Source organism: Phocoena sinus, chromosome 2 (assembly GCF_008692025.1).
Source record: "Phocoena sinus isolate mPhoSin1 chromosome 2, mPhoSin1.pri, whole genome shotgun sequence".
Taxonomy (NCBI): Eukaryota; Metazoa; Chordata; class Mammalia; order Artiodactyla; family Phocoenidae; genus Phocoena; species Phocoena sinus.
Window position 1 is genome coordinate 41,927,641 of NC_045764.1, and position 19,968 is coordinate 41,947,608.

Consider the following 19,968-nt stretch of genomic DNA (forward strand, 5'->3'; position numbering starts at 1 on the left):
AGTAAGGAAGCAGCACCGGCTGCTTGACTGGACAGTTGAAACCGTTGGGCTGGTGTGTTCACCCTTAAAACACACACACACACATACACACATGCACACAACACACAAATAAATAAAACAAATCTAAGCTAAAAGTTTTAAACCAGACCTCTTTCAAATAAACTGAAAGATAAATATCTCCATCTGCAAGCCCAGCTTGCAATTCATCAACAAGCACCAAGTTACAGATTTTTTTGTTTGTTTCTAAAAAGTATGTTCAAAGACCCATGCTCCTGAGGGGCAAAAGGCAGGAATCAAAGACCACATTTAAAGCACAGAATTTTCCAGGGTTTCCCCTCCTGGGGGGTTAACAAGTGTGGCAGGTGCAGGGGCCTCAGGGAGAAACATCCTGCACCTCCCCGCTGGTGACAAGCCTCAAGGAATACATATCAAAACACAGTGGGACAAGAAAAAGAGAGAAGGAAACGAACAAACAGGCAGCATCTGTGGATTCTTCAAGAGGTAGAGTACAATAACAGGCCTTTCGTTTCTAAAACTTTTGAAAGAAATCAAATTTTGCCAGGCCTCCTGATAGGAGACCTTTCCAAGCCACACCTTCTGGCCAGCTCTTCTCTCAGTCTGTACTGGTGGGAACCGCTTCATATAGGCCTAACACACCCACCTGAACCTGCTTTTCGGCCAGTTGTCTAGTACAGGGTGGGCACCCCCTGGCAGCAGGAGAAGCAGGCGGTCTCTGCGCGGGTGGAGTGCGGATGGGGCCACCTTCTCCCACGGCGACTGCCACGCAGGAGCAGCTTCCCTGGGGCGGCACCTCGAGGTCTCAGGAGTACTGCCAGGAGGCCGTGGCCACTGTTGAGTGGCTAGCGACAACCAAAATGTGTCACGCCGCAGGGGTGATGGTGAGGAGGCCTCTCTACTTCGTCTGTGCCCAGAACATGTGGGCACACATCTTGGAAAGCCAATATATGATTTCTTTTAGACTTGATAAAATTAGATACATTTTTTCTTTTTAAAGTGACTGAAACACCAAAATCAAGGTGTTTCAAGATCATCTGCTTTTTAAAGACATCAAGCCTTCTCTCACTGGTTCTCACAAATGTTGTCGTCCCTTCTGAAGTGAAATGAGAAATACACGCGAAAAGGGGTGAGGCGTGCATGGGGTGAGTTTACAGGGAGACAGCCTGGGAGGGCTAGTGGGTGAGGCTCTGAGTGCGCGCTCCCTGAGCGGTGGCGGGCAGTGCCCCTCGTGCGGGGCTTGAGCTGCGCCCAGCAGGCATCTGGTATAGACCGTGCACAGTTCCGGCGCACTCCACACGTATGTGCAGATGGGCTACTGTATGTGTTCAGATGAAGTCCAACCTATCTGCTGTTTGATTTTTGGTTCTGTTCCCCAAAATAAAAGGCAGTAAGAGTTTCAGGCCGCATTTGGAAACACTCTTTTAGTCTCTAGGAATTCCTGACATGTCCAAAACCATCGCCTGGACTTCTGGGGCCACTACTCTTGGTGTAACATCCACCATCTAGCAGGGCTGGCCCCAACCAAAGAGGCGTTGGTTTGCCAATCCTGGGCGTCCTTCCCCAAGACCAGTTGTTCTTCTGGTCCAGGACGTGGGCAGTGCGGGAGGGCTGGGCGCCGCAGGACACGGGCATCAGTGTAGGAGAATGTGCGCACAGGACAGCAAGGGTTGGGGCTGTAACCATGGTGGGACAGGAGCGGCTGCCTCGGAGAGGAACGGGCTCAGCAGAAGATCTCCTCCCCCTCTGCGGGTACTTCAGATGAAGGGCCATCTGGAAAAAAGGAAACCAAGGTGGAAAAAGAATTTCAGAAAAACTGCTCTTATCACTGGTAAATTCTTTTTTTTTTTTTTTTAACATCTTTATTGGGGTATAATTGCTTTACAATGGTGTGTTAGTTTCTATTTTATAACAAAGTGAATCCGTTATACATATACATATCTTCCCATATCTCTTCCCTCTTGCGTCTCCCTCCCTCCCACCCTCCATATCCCACCCCTCCAGGCGGTCACAAAGCACCGAGCTGATCTCCCTGTGCTATGTGGCTGCTTCCCACTAGCTATCTACCTTATGTTTGGTAGTGTATATATGTCCATGCCTCTCTTTCGCCCTGTCACAGCTCACCCTTCCCCCTTGCCATATCCTCAAGTCCGTTCTCCAGTAGGTCTGCGTCTTTATTCCTGTCTTACCCCTAGGTTCTTCAAGACATTTTTTTTTCTTAAATTCCATATATATGTGTTAGCATACGGTATTTGTCTTTTTCTTTCAGACTTACTTCACTCTGTATGACAGACTCTAGGTCTATCAACCTCATTACAAATAGCTCAATTTCGTTTCTTTTTATGGCTGAGTAATATTCCATTGTATATATGTGCCACATCTTCTTTATCCATTCATCCGATGATGGGCACTTAGGTTGTTTCCATCTCTGGGCTATTGTAAATAGAGCTGCAATGAACATTTTGGTACATGACTCTTTTTGAATTTTGGTTTTCTCAGGGTATATGCCCAGTAGTGGGATTGCTGGGTCATATGGTAGTTCTATTTGCAGTTTTTTAAGGAACCTCCATACTGTTCTCCATAGTGGCTGAACCAATTCACATTCCCACCAACAGTGCAAGAGTGTTCCCTTTTCTCCACACCCTCTCCAGCATTTATTGTTTCTAGATTTTTTGATGATGGCCATTCTGACTGGTGTGAGATGATATCTCATTGTAGTTTTGATTTGCATTTCTCTAATGATTAATGATGTTGAGCATTCTTTCATGTGTCTGTTGGCAGTCTGTATATCATCTTTGGAGAAATGTCTATTTAGGTCTTCTGCCCATTTTTGGATTGGGTTGTTTGTTTTTTTGTTATTGAGCTGCATGAGCTGCTTATAAATTTTGGAGATTAATCCTTTGTCAGTTGCTTCATTTGCAAATATTTTCTCTCATTCTGAGGGTTGTCTTTTGGTTTTGTTTATGGCTTCCTTTGCTGTGCAAAAGCTTTGAAGTTTCATTAGGTCCCATTTGTTTACCTTTGTTTTTATTTCCATTTCTCTAGGAGGTGGGTCAGAAAGGATCTTGCTGTGATTTATGTCATAGAGTGTTCCGCCTATGTTTCACTGGTAAATTCTGTTCTTTCCTCCCTAAACACAAGTCTTCTGGGATGCAAACAGATGCCGGGCTGGTGGGCAATGACATCCGCCAGCCAGGCCTCCAGGTGACGTAGTGCACGAGGTGGTCAGTGATGTCCTCCGTGTCTACAGCTCCTTAAACTTTACAGAAACACTAGGCTTGCTGTTTGTAAATAGGCCTGGAAATAGGGATTTCTCTTCAACCTCCCACACAGAAGGGAGAGGAAGCCTAATGAGAAGGACTCAGACCTTGTGCAGTGTGATTTGGTAGCACGCCCTGTGGCGGCAGGCAGGTCAGTTAATCCCGAGCTTCAGCTTCCCAGTGTGTCTGGGGGTCAGCAACACCTCTCTCACAGTCACCTGCAGGATTAAAGCGGCCCTCAGAAAATGCTCAGCAAGCACCTGTGATTAGTATTACTGGACCAGGCCTAGAAAGGCAGGGAGGACTGCAGCTGCTTCACTGAGGTGAGTTTCAGCTCCTCAGCTGGACAGTAAGTGTGAGAAATGAGCCCGCACTCTCTACTTCGTGCACGTGCCACACAGAGTGGGTTCTTAAATGTTCTTTGATCTGTGTTCTTACCGTAAGTTCCAACAGTCCTTTGCGGGCAGAGCAAGTGGGTTTGGTGAGATGTGTATGGTTCAGCTTTTACACACCTGAATGGCAGCCACCTCTTTTTAACCACTCCCATGCTGCTAAAGCCACCCACTCTTCAGGATCCAGGGACTACACGGCCAGAGGGAGACCTGGTGTGTGTAACTCACCACCGGACTGCGAACGGCTTCCTTTGTTCTTCTTCTTTTTCTCCTTCTTTTCCTTTGGCTTAGCTAACCCAAACAGGCGGGTGGACGTGGACACTGGGGTCTGGCTCTGACCCTCTGGTACTCTGTTTGTCTGGCTGGTGGAACCCAGTATGTGAAAAGGCCCCTTTTCTTTGTGTGTCCGAGAGATGCTGTTCCTTTTTGGGGACACTGAGAGTTCTGAGTCCAATGACCCTGATTTGGCTATGGAAGGTGCCGGTGGCAAGAGGGTCTCCTCAGGATTCGGAAGGAAGGACGGGATCCTCAGCAGCTTGGTGTGTTGATGTGAAACCTGCACATGGTCAAGAGTAGGGGTCTGACTTGGAGGCCGGCAGCATCCCCAGTGCCTACTCAGTGAACACTACCTGAGGTCACCGGCTGTGTCAGTGGGTCAGCCCCGTGTGCACCCACTGCCTTGGACTCCAGAGAAATGGTAAAAAGATTCTGATCTTCTCAGTTCCATTTCCTCTCTCCCTCAGGTAGTATCTATGGAAGTGCTAAAAATATCATCTTATGCCATTACTATTTTTATTATCAGCAACATGAAGAATTAACAGTAGCTGGGAAGAGGCAGCTTAGAACTCCCATTCCCTGAAGAAGCAGGAAGAGCTGCTTATCCAACGACTGATTTACACGGGGGTGTAGATAATTATTTCAGGGCTAAGAGATTATAAAGGTCTGTTCAGGTTAGAGGGCAGGTGGAGACGTGCTTATACCAAGATCCTAGCCAAAGGTTAATCAGTCTAATCTGTGCTCCCGCTGGGCCTTGCAGCTTTCCCTGTGGAAGCCATCCTTGTGTCACGAAAACTCTGCAGGAAGCTAAACTGCTCCCTCTGGAAGATGTCAGTTTCCTTTTCTTTCATGATCCAAGGTCAATCGATCAAACAAATGGCAACCTGAGTATCAGCAGACAGGAGGATCTGTGTGTACCCAAGCTTCCCATCTGCCACAGGTGCCCCGTTCCAGAATAACCGTAGAACACCACTGAAATAAACTCGGGGGTCAGTGTGCTGCCCACATATGTGATGCCTTCCCATATAAGTAGCCGCTGCAGGAAAAGAAAGGTTTCATCCACAGTAGCGAGACAAATCAGGAATTAAGCAGAGCCCAGATGTCTGAGCATCCCTGAGCAGGAACATCCTCTCTCCATAAGAGGGGCTGCCTTCCATCATTTGCTGGGATGGGCTCCTCCCTGTAGCTGATGCCCACTGACCCCACCATGCGGGCTCTTTCAGGAACTCAGGCGTTACTGCTCTCTGTGAGCCCCAGGCACTGTGCTCCGGGGGGACCTGTGTCCTCGGTGTGCTGTCCCCATCCAGCTACAAGTTCCTTTAGCTGGGGACCATTCTGAGTTCTTCTGTGGCACAGGGCAGAGGGATTGCTCCCCAAATCCTGGACGGCTGACTGCCATCCTCAGAGATGCTGAGGCTACTCCAGCCTAAGCGACTGAGGGCTGAGGGAAGTGCCAGGCATCCATTAACTCCCCTGGCCAAACCCCAACCCATCATGCTGAGAGATGCAAAAAGGAGAAAAAGACTCACTTCCTCACCTGCCCCCTGGTGGTGCATAAACAGATCTGTAGAAGCAGCCTTTATATTATCTGCCTACTTTCCTCCGCTGCTCAGAGGGTTCTTGGTTATGCGGGTCGCGACCCGGCCCCCCAGCGCCCCGTACCTGGCCGATGTCACAGTCGGCGGGCCTCTGGCTGAGCCGGTCAGCCTCCCGCTTCAGCTGCTCCTGCTCGCGCTCGAGCTGCCTCTGGGCAGCGCGCAGGCGCTCCAGGTCGCTCTGGTAGGCGAGCTTCCTCTGCTGCAGCTCTTCGTGCTCGCGCTCCAGGTCCTGGCGGCCGCGCCGGAGCTCGTCCTCGCGCTGCGCCAGCCGCGCCTCGCGCTCCTGCAGCGCCCTCTCGCGGGCCTCCCACTGGCGCTCGCGCCGCCGCTTCTCCTCCAGGTGCTGCGCCTGCTGCCGCTGCAGGTTGGCCAGGTCCTGGCGCTGCTTCTCCAGGCTGCGCTGCTTCTCCTGCTCGATGAGGGAGCTGGGCCGCGACGCCGTCCGCGTGAGCGCCCGCTCGGTCAGCAGCAGCTTCTGGTCCTCGATGTAGCTGTCCTGCTGCAGCACCACCCCCTGCGGGGGAGACGCACGAGGGGGGACGATGCGCCTCCGCCTGGAGGACGAGGACGCCACCCCAGACTACGGCCCTCCCCTGGTTTCTAAGCTGCTCCGGGAAAATGCTCCAGCATAACCCTGGGCGGCAACCAAGTCACAATGTCAGTGGTGTGGGGGACTCGGATTTGGCACTCAGCGGCTTTGTATGGGGTGGGGAGTGTGTGTTTGGGAGGTGGGAGGAGGTATGAACTGGACTGGTTAGAAATTGAGGATATTCCCAGAAAGCTGTGTGGGGAGGGTCACCCTACCCAAATACCACACAGACACATGGAATATGGAAACTTACAATCCTACCAAAGGCCTTCCAGACTGAAACCATGTCCTCTGTGCATGTCAGCACCCCATGTGCTCTGGGGCATGGCTGTCAAGGGTACCTGCAGTCCACCATGTGCTCGTCAAGTCCAGTCTTAGCGGGTCGATGATACTCTAACCACTGCATTCTGGAACCTTTCTCATCATGAGAGCCAGTCTTCTCTAGTCTGAGGGCCCCATTTACCCATAAGAAACCTATAGACCTCAAAGATCCAGGCCAATGATACCCTGGTCACTGATTCTCTCGAAACAAGGAAGTGAAGGGATAAGGGAGAAGGGCACATACCTGCAAAGTGCTGAGGAGCTCGTGGAGATGGACGACGCTCTGGATGACCGGCTGCAAAAGGAATCAAAGGACCATCACCTCAGACTCGGAGGCTCAGACCCCAGCACACTGCGTGTCATCCGACAAGAACCCACCCTACCACACAGCAAGGGGCTTGCATTTGAACCAAGTACTTTCAGACTGAAAGCACCACAGAGAATAAGCCGGTACAAGTAGCCAAGAAAAACAAGATCAAACGAAGTAGCTGTGTATGTAGGAGGGAAGTCAGCACACAGTGAAAGGTATTACAAAGCTCCAATTATTTAAAATGACTGGCACAAAAATAGCAAACACACCAATGTAACAAAACAGAAAGCCCGGAAGCAAACCGCAGCATTAGTATATGATACAAAGAGCATTTCTAGTCAATGGAGAAGGAAAGAATATTCAGTGAATTGTTCTGAAAAAACTGGCTAAATCGTTGGAAAAAATTAAGTTGGGATCCACAGAAAAAACATTCAAATGGATTGAAATGTTAAGTGTAGAAAAGAACTGTAAAAGAGCTGTAAGAAAATGTGAGAATGTTTTCTGATCTTGAAATAGGGAAGGATTTTCAGAGCCAGAAACAATGGAAGAAACCACACACACACACACACACACACACACACACACACAATTTCAACTTTTACTATGTAAAAATGTATAATAAAAAAGGAAACAGTGAACAGAACAAGGCAAAAGAAACCTTTAATTTAAACAAACCTCTCGTAGATCGACAAAATCACGAATATTCTAGTAGAAAAACAGGCACAGAACATACACTAGCAATTCACAAAAGAAGAAATACAAATGGCCAATTATATAACATATTAAAAATGATTCAACCTTATTTGAAATCAGAAGAATGCAAAAATAAAGAAATAACCACTTGAACTTATCAACAAAATGTCAATTAAAAAATAATTCCCAGTGTTGGTGAAAGTATGATGAGAATGGATACTCTTGTACTGACAGGGATGAATGCTGTATAACCTTTCTAGAGAGCGGATGACATGCTGAGGAAATAATCAGAGCCCTGCAAAAAAAAGTATGAGGATGCTCTTGGCTGCATCATTTAAAAAGCAAAAAAGTAGAGAAAGAACCACTGGAAAGATTAAATAAATTATGGCACATAACATAATAATATGCAGCTGTTAATTAGCATGTTTCTTTTGGGTTTTTTTTTTTTTTTTTTTTTTTTTTTTTGCAGTACGCGGGCCTCTCACTGTTGTGGCCTCTCCTGTTGCGGAGCACAGGCTCCGGATGCGCAGGCTCAGCGGCATGTGGGATCTTTCCGGACCGGGGCAGGAACCCGTGTCCCCTGCGTCGGCAGGCGGACTCTCAACCACTGTGCCACCAGGGAAGCCCGATTAGCATGTTTTGCACAAATATGCCCTGGGGAAATGCTTCTGGTGTGTTAAGAGAAAAAAAGCAGGATACGAAGCTCCAGGGAGTAGTGAAACAAATTGTATAAAATTATGTTTATGCAACTCACACTCACACATAAAATACATGTCCTGTATAATAAAAGGCTGGAAATATGAACACCAAACATTTAATAGTAGCTATTTCTCAGTGGTACTATGTTTACTTATTTTTTTCCTTTTTTACATTATTGGATATTTTCCAAATCTTCTACCACAAACGTATTCCTTTTATAATATTTAAAACACAAAAACTTTATTATCAGGCTTAGCTCTTCTGAGAATACGATTTACCCCTCATTTAAGTTTATTCTTAATTAACAGAGAGAGGGAGAAGTCACAGCAGACCAGCTGACTCTGACTGGGCATCCGTAGTGTATAATCCATGCTGGGATGCCTGAAAACCACTGGTCTTGTACTGTCTCTTATCTGACTCTTCTCACTAAATATGAGGGGAAAGTTGCCAGGTGAAAAAATCAACTAAGGGCTACTTTTTAAGCAGCACCAGAGCACAGCAGCCTGTGTGGGAGCAGGCTTACTTCATTCAAGGATGGACACGCTGAAGGGGGTTACGTCAGCGTGTAGACTAACATGCCAACAAACAGAAGACAAAAAACACCCTTCTGTGTTTTAGGGAAAAAAGGAAAGATTTCCTTAATCTGAAATTTCAAAAGACAGCTCCTCAGGGATTTAAGGTATTCTATTAAAAGCAGGAAGAAACACAGAGAACACCCTGAGAGCTACACCCTAGCACCCCACTGTCCTGTGTCCAATTCCAGCCTGCTGACACAGTCACATGCTTGGAGTCAGCTAGGTTTGGAGACAGTAGTAACCTTGAGGAGGATTTCTTAAGAGGGACCCAAGGAGATGGAGAAACAGTGAAAGGCGTGGGTTATCCTGCAGGGTCAGCGGAGCTCAGCGGAAGGCAGGTGAAAGACTTGTGTGGGGACCTGATCTCTAGCTAGGAGACGACAAGGCTACTTCTAGAGTGACACACACAGAGCGAAAAGCAGTGCTCGAAGAAGGAAACTCAAGCTGAGTTGCAGGATCAGAAATTATTATGCAAAATTTTACCCACAAGTTAATTTCCACATTCCAGACTGTGGCTTTGCTGCCAGGCTTGTATTACAGCAAAAGTGGCTACAAATTCTACTCAGTGTGCGCAGATGGAAAGAAATCACCGTGGGAGCTTCATGGCCCACGTTTAGAGAAAGCAAGGGGCTTCTCAAGGACAGAGAAGCAGAGGCAGTACTCTGCCAAAAGGGCAAGACGAGGCCCTGGGGCCAGGGAAAGGAAACACAACTGCACAGATCAGCCAGGAGCCAAGCTTGTTCATCATGGCAAAACAGAAATGAGTATTCCTAACCTAGCAATTATAACAAAATCATATTCTTTTAAATAGCTCATAATGTTCTTACCTCACTGTTTCTTTTAAGCATAAATGCCAGGTGAGCATTTCCACCCTATAAAACAAACAAAAAAAGTGCATTTAAAAACAACGAAGACTCTGAGGCAAGAATGATATTCAGCGTGTGTCTGAGTTATGCTGTGACTTCCCGTTTTCGTTCTTTTCTACAGTAGCTTCTCACTGCAGGGCAGTGAAGATTTGAGGCTGAACTGTTACTGAAGCCTTGCAAAGAGTTCAGGTGGGTGTGTGCATTTAAACAAGCCTCTTAATGAAACTGGTCCAGCCACGGCCGCGGCAGAGCTGTGCACGTAGACGTGGTGTCTGGAGACAGGCCCAACGGCCAAGACCGTGGGGCTCTGAATTGTACTGTTTGCTTAAAAACGTGCTTTCCTCTTCAGATAAAACAGGAAATAAAAACGGCAAATTGGGCATCCAAAACAAAATCAAAGTAGGCTAGTTTCAAAGACTATGAATTTAGAGGAAGTGCCAGGGAGGACTTAGGGAGTGCACTTTAGAAAGAAATACCTTTTTCAGACCACTATCCGATTCTGTTCTCCTAAGATCTTGGCCATGATCGCCCTCTTCCTTCTCACCTCCTAAACAAACAAACAAGGTGGGGTTTTTTTTGCCGTTGTAAAACAGATTAGCCAATGAAATACTATATACATAGCTTAGGGACAGAATATTTCTGAATCCTATTAATGCCAATGGCAGCTAAGTGACTGATTATTAATAATTTTATGGATGCAGAAGAACTAGAAGCAGAAAGGAAAAACAAGTGTTATTACCCCCCTTTGGCTACAGCTTAGCTGAGATCTCAGGAAAACCTCTTTTATTACTGAAAATGAACATGACATTCATAGAGGTTCCTGAGTGTTTTAGCAGCTAGATACTTATTAGGATCTCACTAAAACATTTACTGACTGATTGGGACAGAGGAGATGGAGCTCCCAGAGTACAGATCATTTTTACTTGTGACAGTTAAGGATTGCCGATAAGAACACATGAGTTCAAAACCACTGACCTTTAGAAGCATTCATCTGATGGCTGTCAAATCCTCCAAAGGTCTCTGCTCTCCGGGGCAAGGAAACGGGGCCTACCATGCCTTCTTGTTCAACAGGGCTGCTGACAGCCTGCCCAAGTGTGCCTCCCAGGCTTCCACTCACCAAGCCCTGAAGGATCTCCACTGGAAGAAAGGAAACATACAAAACTGACATCTCCTCTTTTAATGGGAAAAAGAAAATCTCATGGTAATACACTATATGTAAAGGGAAGAGGAACAGAAAATTCCAAAGTGACTACGTGACTTCCTTTGCTGAGAGAAAGCTCTCAGCTCAGGATACATGCATTAGATGGATTCTACTGGAAATGCAGAGATTAACTCTTCAGCCTTATTCACATGAGACCTAGGAGATATAAAAGGGTACAGGGAAGGCAGAGTAATTTACTGGAAGGAGCATGGCTCCGGGAGTCAGATCCAAAGCAGCCAAAAGGAATTCCCTAGGAAGTAAGGTGAGGCAATTTGAGAACTGCAGTTCAAACTGGCAGGCTTTTTGCCCCTCCCATAGGGAGGTCAAGGGGCTAGAGCAGTCTCAGCGTCTGAATTCTCAAATCCAACCAGCTAGGGTTCCCTTCTAGAGCAGCAGTGTCCCACAGAAAGGAGGACGTGCTGACAGTGGAATAAAAATTGAGCAGGAGAGAAGCAACAGAGATAAAGGAAAAGGAAGGTCCAGATGGAATAAGGGAGGAAACAGAGGCAGGGAATCTCCTAAGACAAGCCATTGTTATTTTCTAAAAACGCTACATGAAAACAATAGAAGAGTCCGATGAAGTGAAAAAAGCTATCTTAGCCTAAAAACGTAGGAAATGTGTTTCACGCAAAAATGAGCAACAGAAAAACGTCAAAGTGAAATCCCACACAAAGTTAAGAAAAGGCAGAGAGACAGAAAGAACAAGGGGCATAACTTCCCTACATATAATAAAAGCACATCAGAAGGACATGGCCATAAAATAAGCGAGCTAATAAAATAAAATGACACAAGACATGAAAGCACCTAAGTCAGAATCAGAAAACACAGAAAGGAGGTGGCAAAACTCAAGTGGAAATGAAAGGGAAAAAGGTATCCCTTTAAGAAATGGAGACTGAACTAGAATATGAGAACAAATAAACCCAAAAGAAAATGACTTAAGATAATAGATGGTGAAAGGATATTTAAACATTAAAAAGATGAAGCTATAAAAAGTACTATGGGAAGCAAGAAGTATTGAAGACAGGCAAAGATGATCCAACATATGGATAGTGGGAGTTCTTGAAGAAGAAAATCAAAGCAAGGGTGTAGGAAAAATACTAAAAACTGTAAGAATACAGCTCTGAAATCTGAAAAATCTGAAACTATATGTCAAAATAGAACACTGTGAACCCGAGAACATCATTCCAGGATAACCAGGACCAAGGCATAGTCTAGTAAAACTATTCGGATTTAGGGGAAAAAAATCCTTTGGGCGTCTAGGCAAAGACCACGCGACTTACATGGGGAAAATCAAATTACGGTCAGACTCTGCCAGCAATGCTTTACGTCAGAAAAAAATAAATAAATATTTGAGAATTAAGACACTCAGAGGAAGAGAACGTGAACCAAGGATTTTAGACCCAGCAGAACAGATTTTCAAGTATAAAGGGCACAGATTATTACCGATATGCAAGGACTCGGTATATTATCCTCATGAACCTCTCCTGAGACATCTACTAAAGAATAAGCTTTAGACATCCCAAATGACTGGAGAGACACTGATAAAAACTGGTGGCGGTTCTTGCAGAATGATGAAGACTACAGTTCGGGTCTAAGAAGGGGAGAGTGCCATATACAGTGGTTGTAAGCTGACAGTATAGACAGAGTACAACTGGTAAATAAAAAAGGGGGAGGGAATGGGGAGAGCATAAAGGAGTCATATTTAGCGATAGCAGTGTTAGGATTGTTATTCTGATGTGTATGTTAGGGTAAATACAGGATGTTTTATTTCTACGATGTATCCTTGAGAATAAGCATTCACAATGTGGAAGAAAATTCACACATTAAATATGTGTGAATCCATTAGCCCATCCCCTCATGCACACACACAAGGATATTTCCCCCAAAGCGGCCCACTGAAAAGGCCCAACCTAGTAACAATGAAAATCCCAGCAGCAATAACCACCCCTAGCGCCTAGACAGTGGTCTTGAAATATCATTTCCCACTAAAAGAAACCAGAGCTTCTCAGAAAGTTGGCTAATTCCAGGTATGGGCAGAAAACAAGATGAGCCTGGAACATCTTAACATACCAAACAGCAAAGCAGCTCTCAAAGACTGCCGGGGTCACGCCAAAAGGACTCAGAGGCCCCACAAAGAGGTGCTCCTTGGCAAAGAGAGGACCTTTTTTAACTTTTTAATAAGGATAAGAACTGAAACGACTTGAAGCGCATCAGACATATTTAATTCATGAGTCTATAATAATATATTAAAAGTACTGGTCACTTTCAGAGAATGACCGTAATCAATTCACTACTTTGAAAACTGGTAAATAATGGGGGAGAAAAAAATCAAGCATTTATCCTTTTATCTTGTTTTCCCTATATGTTACAAAATAAAGAAGACAACTAGACATTTTGTGCCCCCAGAGGAAAGCGCACAAGACTCCGGTAACACAGCTTTTGCCAAAGGGATTATGTCTGAGCAACTGAGCCTCCGAGTCCAGCAGAGAATCTAAAGGAAACGGAGGGCAGAAGAACAGAACCCCTGTGTGAATAAAACCCAAAAAGAGAAACCCACAGGTCAAAGCTCAAGGATAAATCGTGTGGAAAAGAAAGGGATGGTGGGGTGGGTGGAGGACTGTAAATAAAGAATCCTAAAAGGCATATCAAAACCCATGAATACAACTGAGCCACAGGGTCTATGAACAGGCACTTGGCCATAAAACCATAAAGAAACCTAAGCGATTACTGCAAAAGTCACAATATACTTTCAGGAGGGAGGGAGAGAGCTCTGATGGGGACAGGACATGTGGAGGGGCTTTAAGGGGTCTGGCCACATTTTATTTCTCGACCTGGGTAGTAGTTACAAGGATGCCCACCTGATAATAATTTACTAAAGCGAAATATGTATTGGGTTGTTTTCTGTATTTGTGATTTATTTTACAATAAAAAAGTACAAACTGGTAGATAATATTAGTGTGTGAACCACTGTGGGAGGAGACAAAGAGGGGGGCAATGCTGAATGTAAATTACCCTCATTTATGGCACTTTTCATTAAAGGCCCTCCTTTGAGAGCCTCTTCTGTGTTGGATCGGAAGAGGATTCTAGAGCTTCGAGTTGGGGAGCCATCCTCTGGCAAGGGAGTGCTGCACTCAGTCATGTCCCGGAAAATCATCTCCTTCTCTTCCAGTAAGAGTAGGATCTGCTGGTCCTTTTGCTGAAGTTGTTCTGCAGGTGCACAGAGAAGAGATCTGGTGACTTGACGGTTCACTATGATGAGATGACTAAGACATGAGCACCACCTTGTGGTAAAGCATGGAACCACAAGGAACACAGCTTCCCCCACTTTCTTTTTCATCATGAAGGCAGTATCAAGATTTTGATCTGTAATGTCTACCTGGAAAACTATCCTGGGTCTTTCTATGCAAATGCCAGAATTTCTGACATAACGAACTTGCACTCTGTTCCATTCTCCTGCCTCCTGTTTATTTCTCAACCCACACACTTTTCTCTGGCTTCTGCCCATCACTCTGCATCTGCTCTTTCCAAGGTTACCCTTCACTACTGAATCCAGAGAAGTCTTTCATTTCATCATTTCCAGCATGGATGACTTCCCCCATTTAAAACCGTTTCCCGGACTTCCCTGGTGGCGCAGTGGTTAAGAATCCGCCTGCCAATGCAGGGAACACGGGTTCGAGCCCTGGTCTGGGAAGATCCCACATGCCGTGGAGCAGCTAAGCCCGTGTGCCACAACTGCTGAGCCTGCGCTCTACAGCCTGCGCGCCACAACTACTGAAGCCTGCGTGAGCCTAGAGCCTGTATTCCGCAACAAAAGAAGCCACCGCAAGGAGAAGCCCCCCACTAGCCGCAACTAGAGAAAGCCTGCGTACAGCAACGAAGACCCAAGGCAGCCCAAAATGAATGAATGAATGAATGAATAAAACAAAATAAAATAAAACTGTATCCTTCCCCATCTGCTTTTGAGGACACTGCTGGTTCTCTTCCTACCACTCTTACTCCAGCACTTTACAGACCAGACCTGCCACCTGCCATGAATGAGTATCTGGGCTCCCCCCACCCCCCAGCCCTGGGCTCCATCCTAGACTCCTTTCTATACTTTACATGCTTTCCTCTCGGGGACCTCAGTCACTCCCATGGCTTCAATTACCTCTTATGTGCTGATAACTCACAAAAGGCACCCCAAATCCCACCCACTTTTTGAGCACCAGACCGCTGAGTCCCACTGTCAGGCGGCTCTCTCCACCTAGACGCCTTGTTCTCCACAGGTCAGAAACCTCTGTTCTCCCTTCTTGCCACCCCGCCTCCTCCCTGTAGCCTGTGGCCTCTTCCTCAGGCAACAGCACTGTCATGCCCCAGTTGTCCGGCTGGAAACCCGGGAGCGGTTTTGTCTCCTCACTCTGTCCCACCACCCACAGTGGTTCCTTACTTCTTACTCACGTCCATCCCCCCTGCAGGCCATTTCTCACCAAACTTATCCCAAGAGTCCCCCAACTGGCCTTTCCACTCCCAGTGGGCTCCTCCAGCCCCCCAAGCAATTCTCCTAACTGGTGTCAATACCAATTTAAAAAATTTAAGTTTAAATTTTGCTAAAGAAATTGTATCATTCCCTTTGTTGCCTTTCAAGGTGTGGTGGCTTCCTGGCTTACTCTCCCATCACTCAGCCCTTACTCTCCAGACGTACCAAACCTTCATTCCTTGGCAGACATGTCAAGTCCTTTTTCACTTTTCACCTAACTATTCTTCATCTGGTGAGGTAAGTTCTTTCAGATGTAGCTCCTGTGTCATCTTCTCTGTGAGACTCACCACAGGCCGGATTCGTGGGTCCTACACACTTTACATGTGCCTGCGGTCTAGGTGGCCTGTCATTTATGTAGATCTCCCTTGCCAGAGTGTGGGTTTCCTGATGGCAGGGACAGTGTTTTAGGGCTCGTTGCATCCCTAGCACCTAGCGTTATGCCTGGCCAGGTGCTTCATACATGTGAAAAGAAGGCAGTTCTTATCTCTGACATCCTAATCACGGGCAGAGATTAAAAAATGTGATACTGGCTCCAGTCTAAATCTGTCCATCTCTTTTTCTGTTTTTCTCCCCATTGAAACAGAATGAAGCAATAAGTAAACTCCTTGGCGCCTATATTTCCTTGACTCTGGGCCTTACTTCTACCCAAAGCACAACACGTATTTACTTCAGAACCACTCAGCAAGCACCGCACAGGGGCACGAGCACCGCGCCCTGCAGCTGAGCAGACAGGGAGCACAGCCCTGGCTCTGCCATGAGCTGTGTGTGTGTGACCCTGGGTTGCTTGGCCTTCATGGGCCTCAGCTTTCTCACCTACACAGTGGGGATTACAATACAGGTCTTGCAGGGAAGCCAACAAGACTACATGAAACAGTGGGGCCTTGACAGAGCGTGGTCAAACATAACCCATAAGCACACTTCTCCCCAAACCACCTCATGACGGAATTGGAACGCAGGGCACAGTGGTGGGGGTGACTGACAAATGGATCAACTGGAAAATTCTTTCCCGCAAGTACCTTCCTCTCCTTGTTTTAATCTTAGATGTGACCATGAGTTCTGGCAGATTCTTCTGTGACAAAGTACAAAGACTGTCACCAGGGTCCAAGGACACTGATACCGAGACGAGAGAGCCAACATCCCCTCGATCTAGTATCAGACACATTCCTACAGGCATTGTTCCCCAGGACCTGTGCCAGCTCAGATCTGGTTTCTCTTTTGTTAGGAGCTATTCCTCTCCTCGGCTGACATGCCTGCCGGCACGGCTCTGGGATGGAGGAGCAGCGGGGACTCTACGGGACTGCAGACGCCCCCAGACAGGGCCTCAGATCGCTTCCACCAGCTTTACCTTTTAACTCCCGAGCTTTGGTGTCCAACATCTTCTTTTCTTCCTCACTCTCACTAGGAATTCCTTCATCTTCATCTCTGTTCCTAATACAACCATAACAAAAACAGCACATTCTGAAGATGTCAATTAGTGTGACCGCGGCCCAACCATTATGAAACCACAGAGGTACCAGGAGGCGGGGGTGGGCCAGGGTGTGTGACTCACAGGGTGCTGATCGTGTCCTGGATGATCTGAATCCAGCTGTTCCGCTCCTCTTTGGAGCTGGCGTGGACTTCCACCATCTCTGGATCTTTCATCCCCATACTGATTAGGAATAAACCTTTCTCCTCGTGTGCTACCTCTCTTACAATCAGCTTCTTTAGAGAGATCACTGTCGACTTCTGGTCCTGGGAAATGGGAGAGCGCAGATGTTAAGACATGGATACAACAGTCTAGCTCTTAAGACAACTTCTGTCTAAGGTGAGACAAGATGCCTTTTAAAAGCATATGGCTCACTCACATTTTATCCAACAGAAAAAGATTTCCAAAAGGAAACGAAATTTAAGGTTATCAAGGTTCGAGTCCTGTTTTCTGCATGATGAGTCCTTTCTGGTTTGTCACAGAATCTGGTTGGCAAAGTTATAAATTGGCAAGATTTGTAATACGTAATGTGTGAGACATACTCCAGTGACAGATTTCTTTTTAGATCAAATTGCCAAAGGCTCTCAAAAGGATTATGAGGGAACAGAAAAATAATTGGGGTGGAGGGAGGCGGGCAGAAAAATTGCAAGGGTATATAAGGAATGAATCGGAGGCATTTGTCCTGAGCCAATTTTAAGAAGGTGGGAGAGCAGTAATACAGTGTTAACACTCACACCTACCATCACCGGTTTTGAATACTGTTAATTACTAACAGCAGAGACAAACAGTTCAGCTTACCAATGACGCAAAGACGTATTTCTGGTCTTTTTCTTGAAGGAAAACTAAAATGTCAGTAAGCAGGACCGCTTGAACCTCTGTAGAGGGGGGAAGGGAAGAGAGAACAATGACCACTGAACGGTGAAGCACCTCAGGGCACTTCATTAGAGGAAAACTCAGCAACCCACCCGCACAGCACATTATTACACTCCTCCAAGGCAAGGGCTTGACATTTCTGCAGGGTCCACATATGGTCATTAGATTGTTAGAGGCATTTTTAAATGGGGCCTATCACCAAAGCCTTGTCTTGGGAAGGCTTAAGCACTCAGTGCTGGAAAGATATATCCCACAAGGCAAGATTTTTAAGAATAAATAAGAGCAAAGCTGGAAAGCAGGACTTTAACAGATGCTAAATAGCAACACAGTCTACAGGTCATAATACTCAGGTCATAGTATTTCTCAACTTCTGATCATAGTAATGGGAAAAAGGCGTGGGACAGCAGACAGGAAGGCGGCCAGAAGGTGATTGTACAAGAATATCTCAGTCTAATGAAAGGCAGGCTTCGTCCACACGTCCTACAGGACACAGATGGCTAGACAACACCCACTGCCGTCACAGGTACACGAAGTGCAGTGGCTCCGCTCCCAGCTCCAACACAGCACACTCAACCTCAACCCCTCTGCACGTGGACACAGCCTTCTCTTCTTCTCAATTAAGACAAAACAAAAGCCAAATTACCATCTCTAGCTGGATCCAGGAATCAAAAGAATGCCACAAACTCTTGTTCTAATCCTCTAGGAGTATGAAGTGACATTTCCCATTATTCCCTTAAGGACAAAGTGGGACCTCCCTGGAGGTGAGCCGTCTACTGAGACCTAACAGGTCCCTCTGTACCGCCTTCACTCTGGAAAGGGGAGCCTACAAATCTCTGGGAAAACAACGGGCTGACTTATGCAGCCGCCTCCTGGGTGGGCAGGACCCTCTTGGCCTTTTCTACCACTACTGCCAAAACTGGGGTACCCTCTCTGTGTAATTCATTGCAAAGCTATGCGGGAAAACAGAAGCAAGGATGTCTGATTCCTATGGTGGTCTAGTTTTTCAGCCTAGACCACAGTAATTTTCCATGCACTACCATTCGTTTTGACAAGTACTTTTTTTTTTAAACTTTACTTTTAAATAGTTCAGGTGTCTGCCAAAAAAAAAAAAAAGAGCTCTAAAACATAAGTTTCAACTTTATCGAATCCTGAAGTTTACGTGATCACGGAGTCAGTAGATCAGAGAAAAACAATCCTACCCCTTTCAAGGGTTACCCAACACAGGACTGGCTGTTCTTGGCCCAAGTCATTTTCACTTGGGGGTGAAAATGACTAAACACCAAACTCTTATCTCCACTGGAGACATTTTAGGCCAGAAAACCTATCGTTCTGCCATTGCTTTGACCACAACATTATTCCAACAGCTGGAATCTATTAGTTTTTATTTTGGGAATGAATAAATAAACTGCTGTGTAAAGAAAATACAGCACTGGCAGCAACTCTAGGAAATCCATCCCTACAAGAGAGGGCAGGTACTTCTCTACCACCAGGCTACCTCCGACACGGCCTCACAGCGGGCGGTGAGGCCAGAGCCCTCAACTGTGGTCTCAGGACATCACAGAGCATCAGGGCTGGAAGGAAGGAGCTGCAGGGACCGCACAGTTCAAATTCACCATGGAGCAGTGAGAGGCACAGCTGGCTGGTGGCAGGAAGGGGTATTTCTTCTCTCTGAGATGATCCTGCCCGGAGAAGCCCCCTCCCGGATCCCTGCGACAATGACCGCCCTCGTCTCGGTCACTGGTACCTCCGCACCCCTGCTGTCCTCTACCCTGCCCCCAGCAGCTGAACTACACCCACTCTAACTCACTCACCCCTTTCCTGTTCAAACCCTCCATTCTGAACCCATTCTTCGCTCACTCCCATGACCAGCATCCCTTTCAGCCCCCTAGTCTGGAGCACGCACCCACCCCAACCTGGCCCCTGGCCGATTCTCCAGCCGTATTTCCTGCCTCACTCTGCTGCCAGAGACCCCGGTTGCCCACCCCTCCCGACGGGCCAGATCCTTCAGCTCCACGCTTCCACGCTTACCCCTCCCTTCTGCCTGACTCCCTCCTCTTGTCCTCAGTTCACGCCTCTCTATTCTAGCAACCATCATACTGCAGAGCAAGAACCTCTTTACGAGTCTCTTCATTGTGAGCCCAACTTCTAATGCAGGGTGTCCTGCGACATTCACCTTTGAGAGCAGCTGAATGCCTGGGATGTCGTTACTATGTGCTCTGAGCATGCTGAGACCCTAGGTAAGGAGTCCTGGGAATTCTCCGAGAGCAGCTACCTATAGCATTACTTATACCTCGGCGATGGGAGAAGCACACATTTCAC

At 46.7% G+C, this 19,968-nt stretch overlaps 1 protein-coding gene across 1 annotated transcript in view; it reads right to left on the reverse strand.

The window, feature by feature from the left end:
• Positions 1-1,604: 1,604 nt before the first annotated feature.
• LOC116748545 (A-kinase anchor protein 13-like) overlaps positions 1,605-19,968 on the reverse strand; it is a gene marked incomplete at its 5' end in the record, with an annotated part of 32,387 nt that continues 14,023 nt past the window's right edge. The window contains 11 exon segments of the mRNA XM_032621687.1: positions 1,605-1,788; positions 3,896-4,223; positions 5,606-6,055; positions 6,696-6,746; positions 9,556-9,600; positions 10,071-10,141; positions 10,570-10,731; positions 13,808-14,002; positions 16,657-16,739; positions 16,861-17,042; positions 17,575-17,651. Of these exon segments, the coding sequence (XP_032477578.1) occupies positions 1,739-1,788; positions 3,896-4,223; positions 5,606-6,055; positions 6,696-6,746; positions 9,556-9,600; positions 10,071-10,141; positions 10,570-10,731; positions 13,808-14,002; positions 16,657-16,739; positions 16,861-17,042; positions 17,575-17,651 (1,694 nt within the window).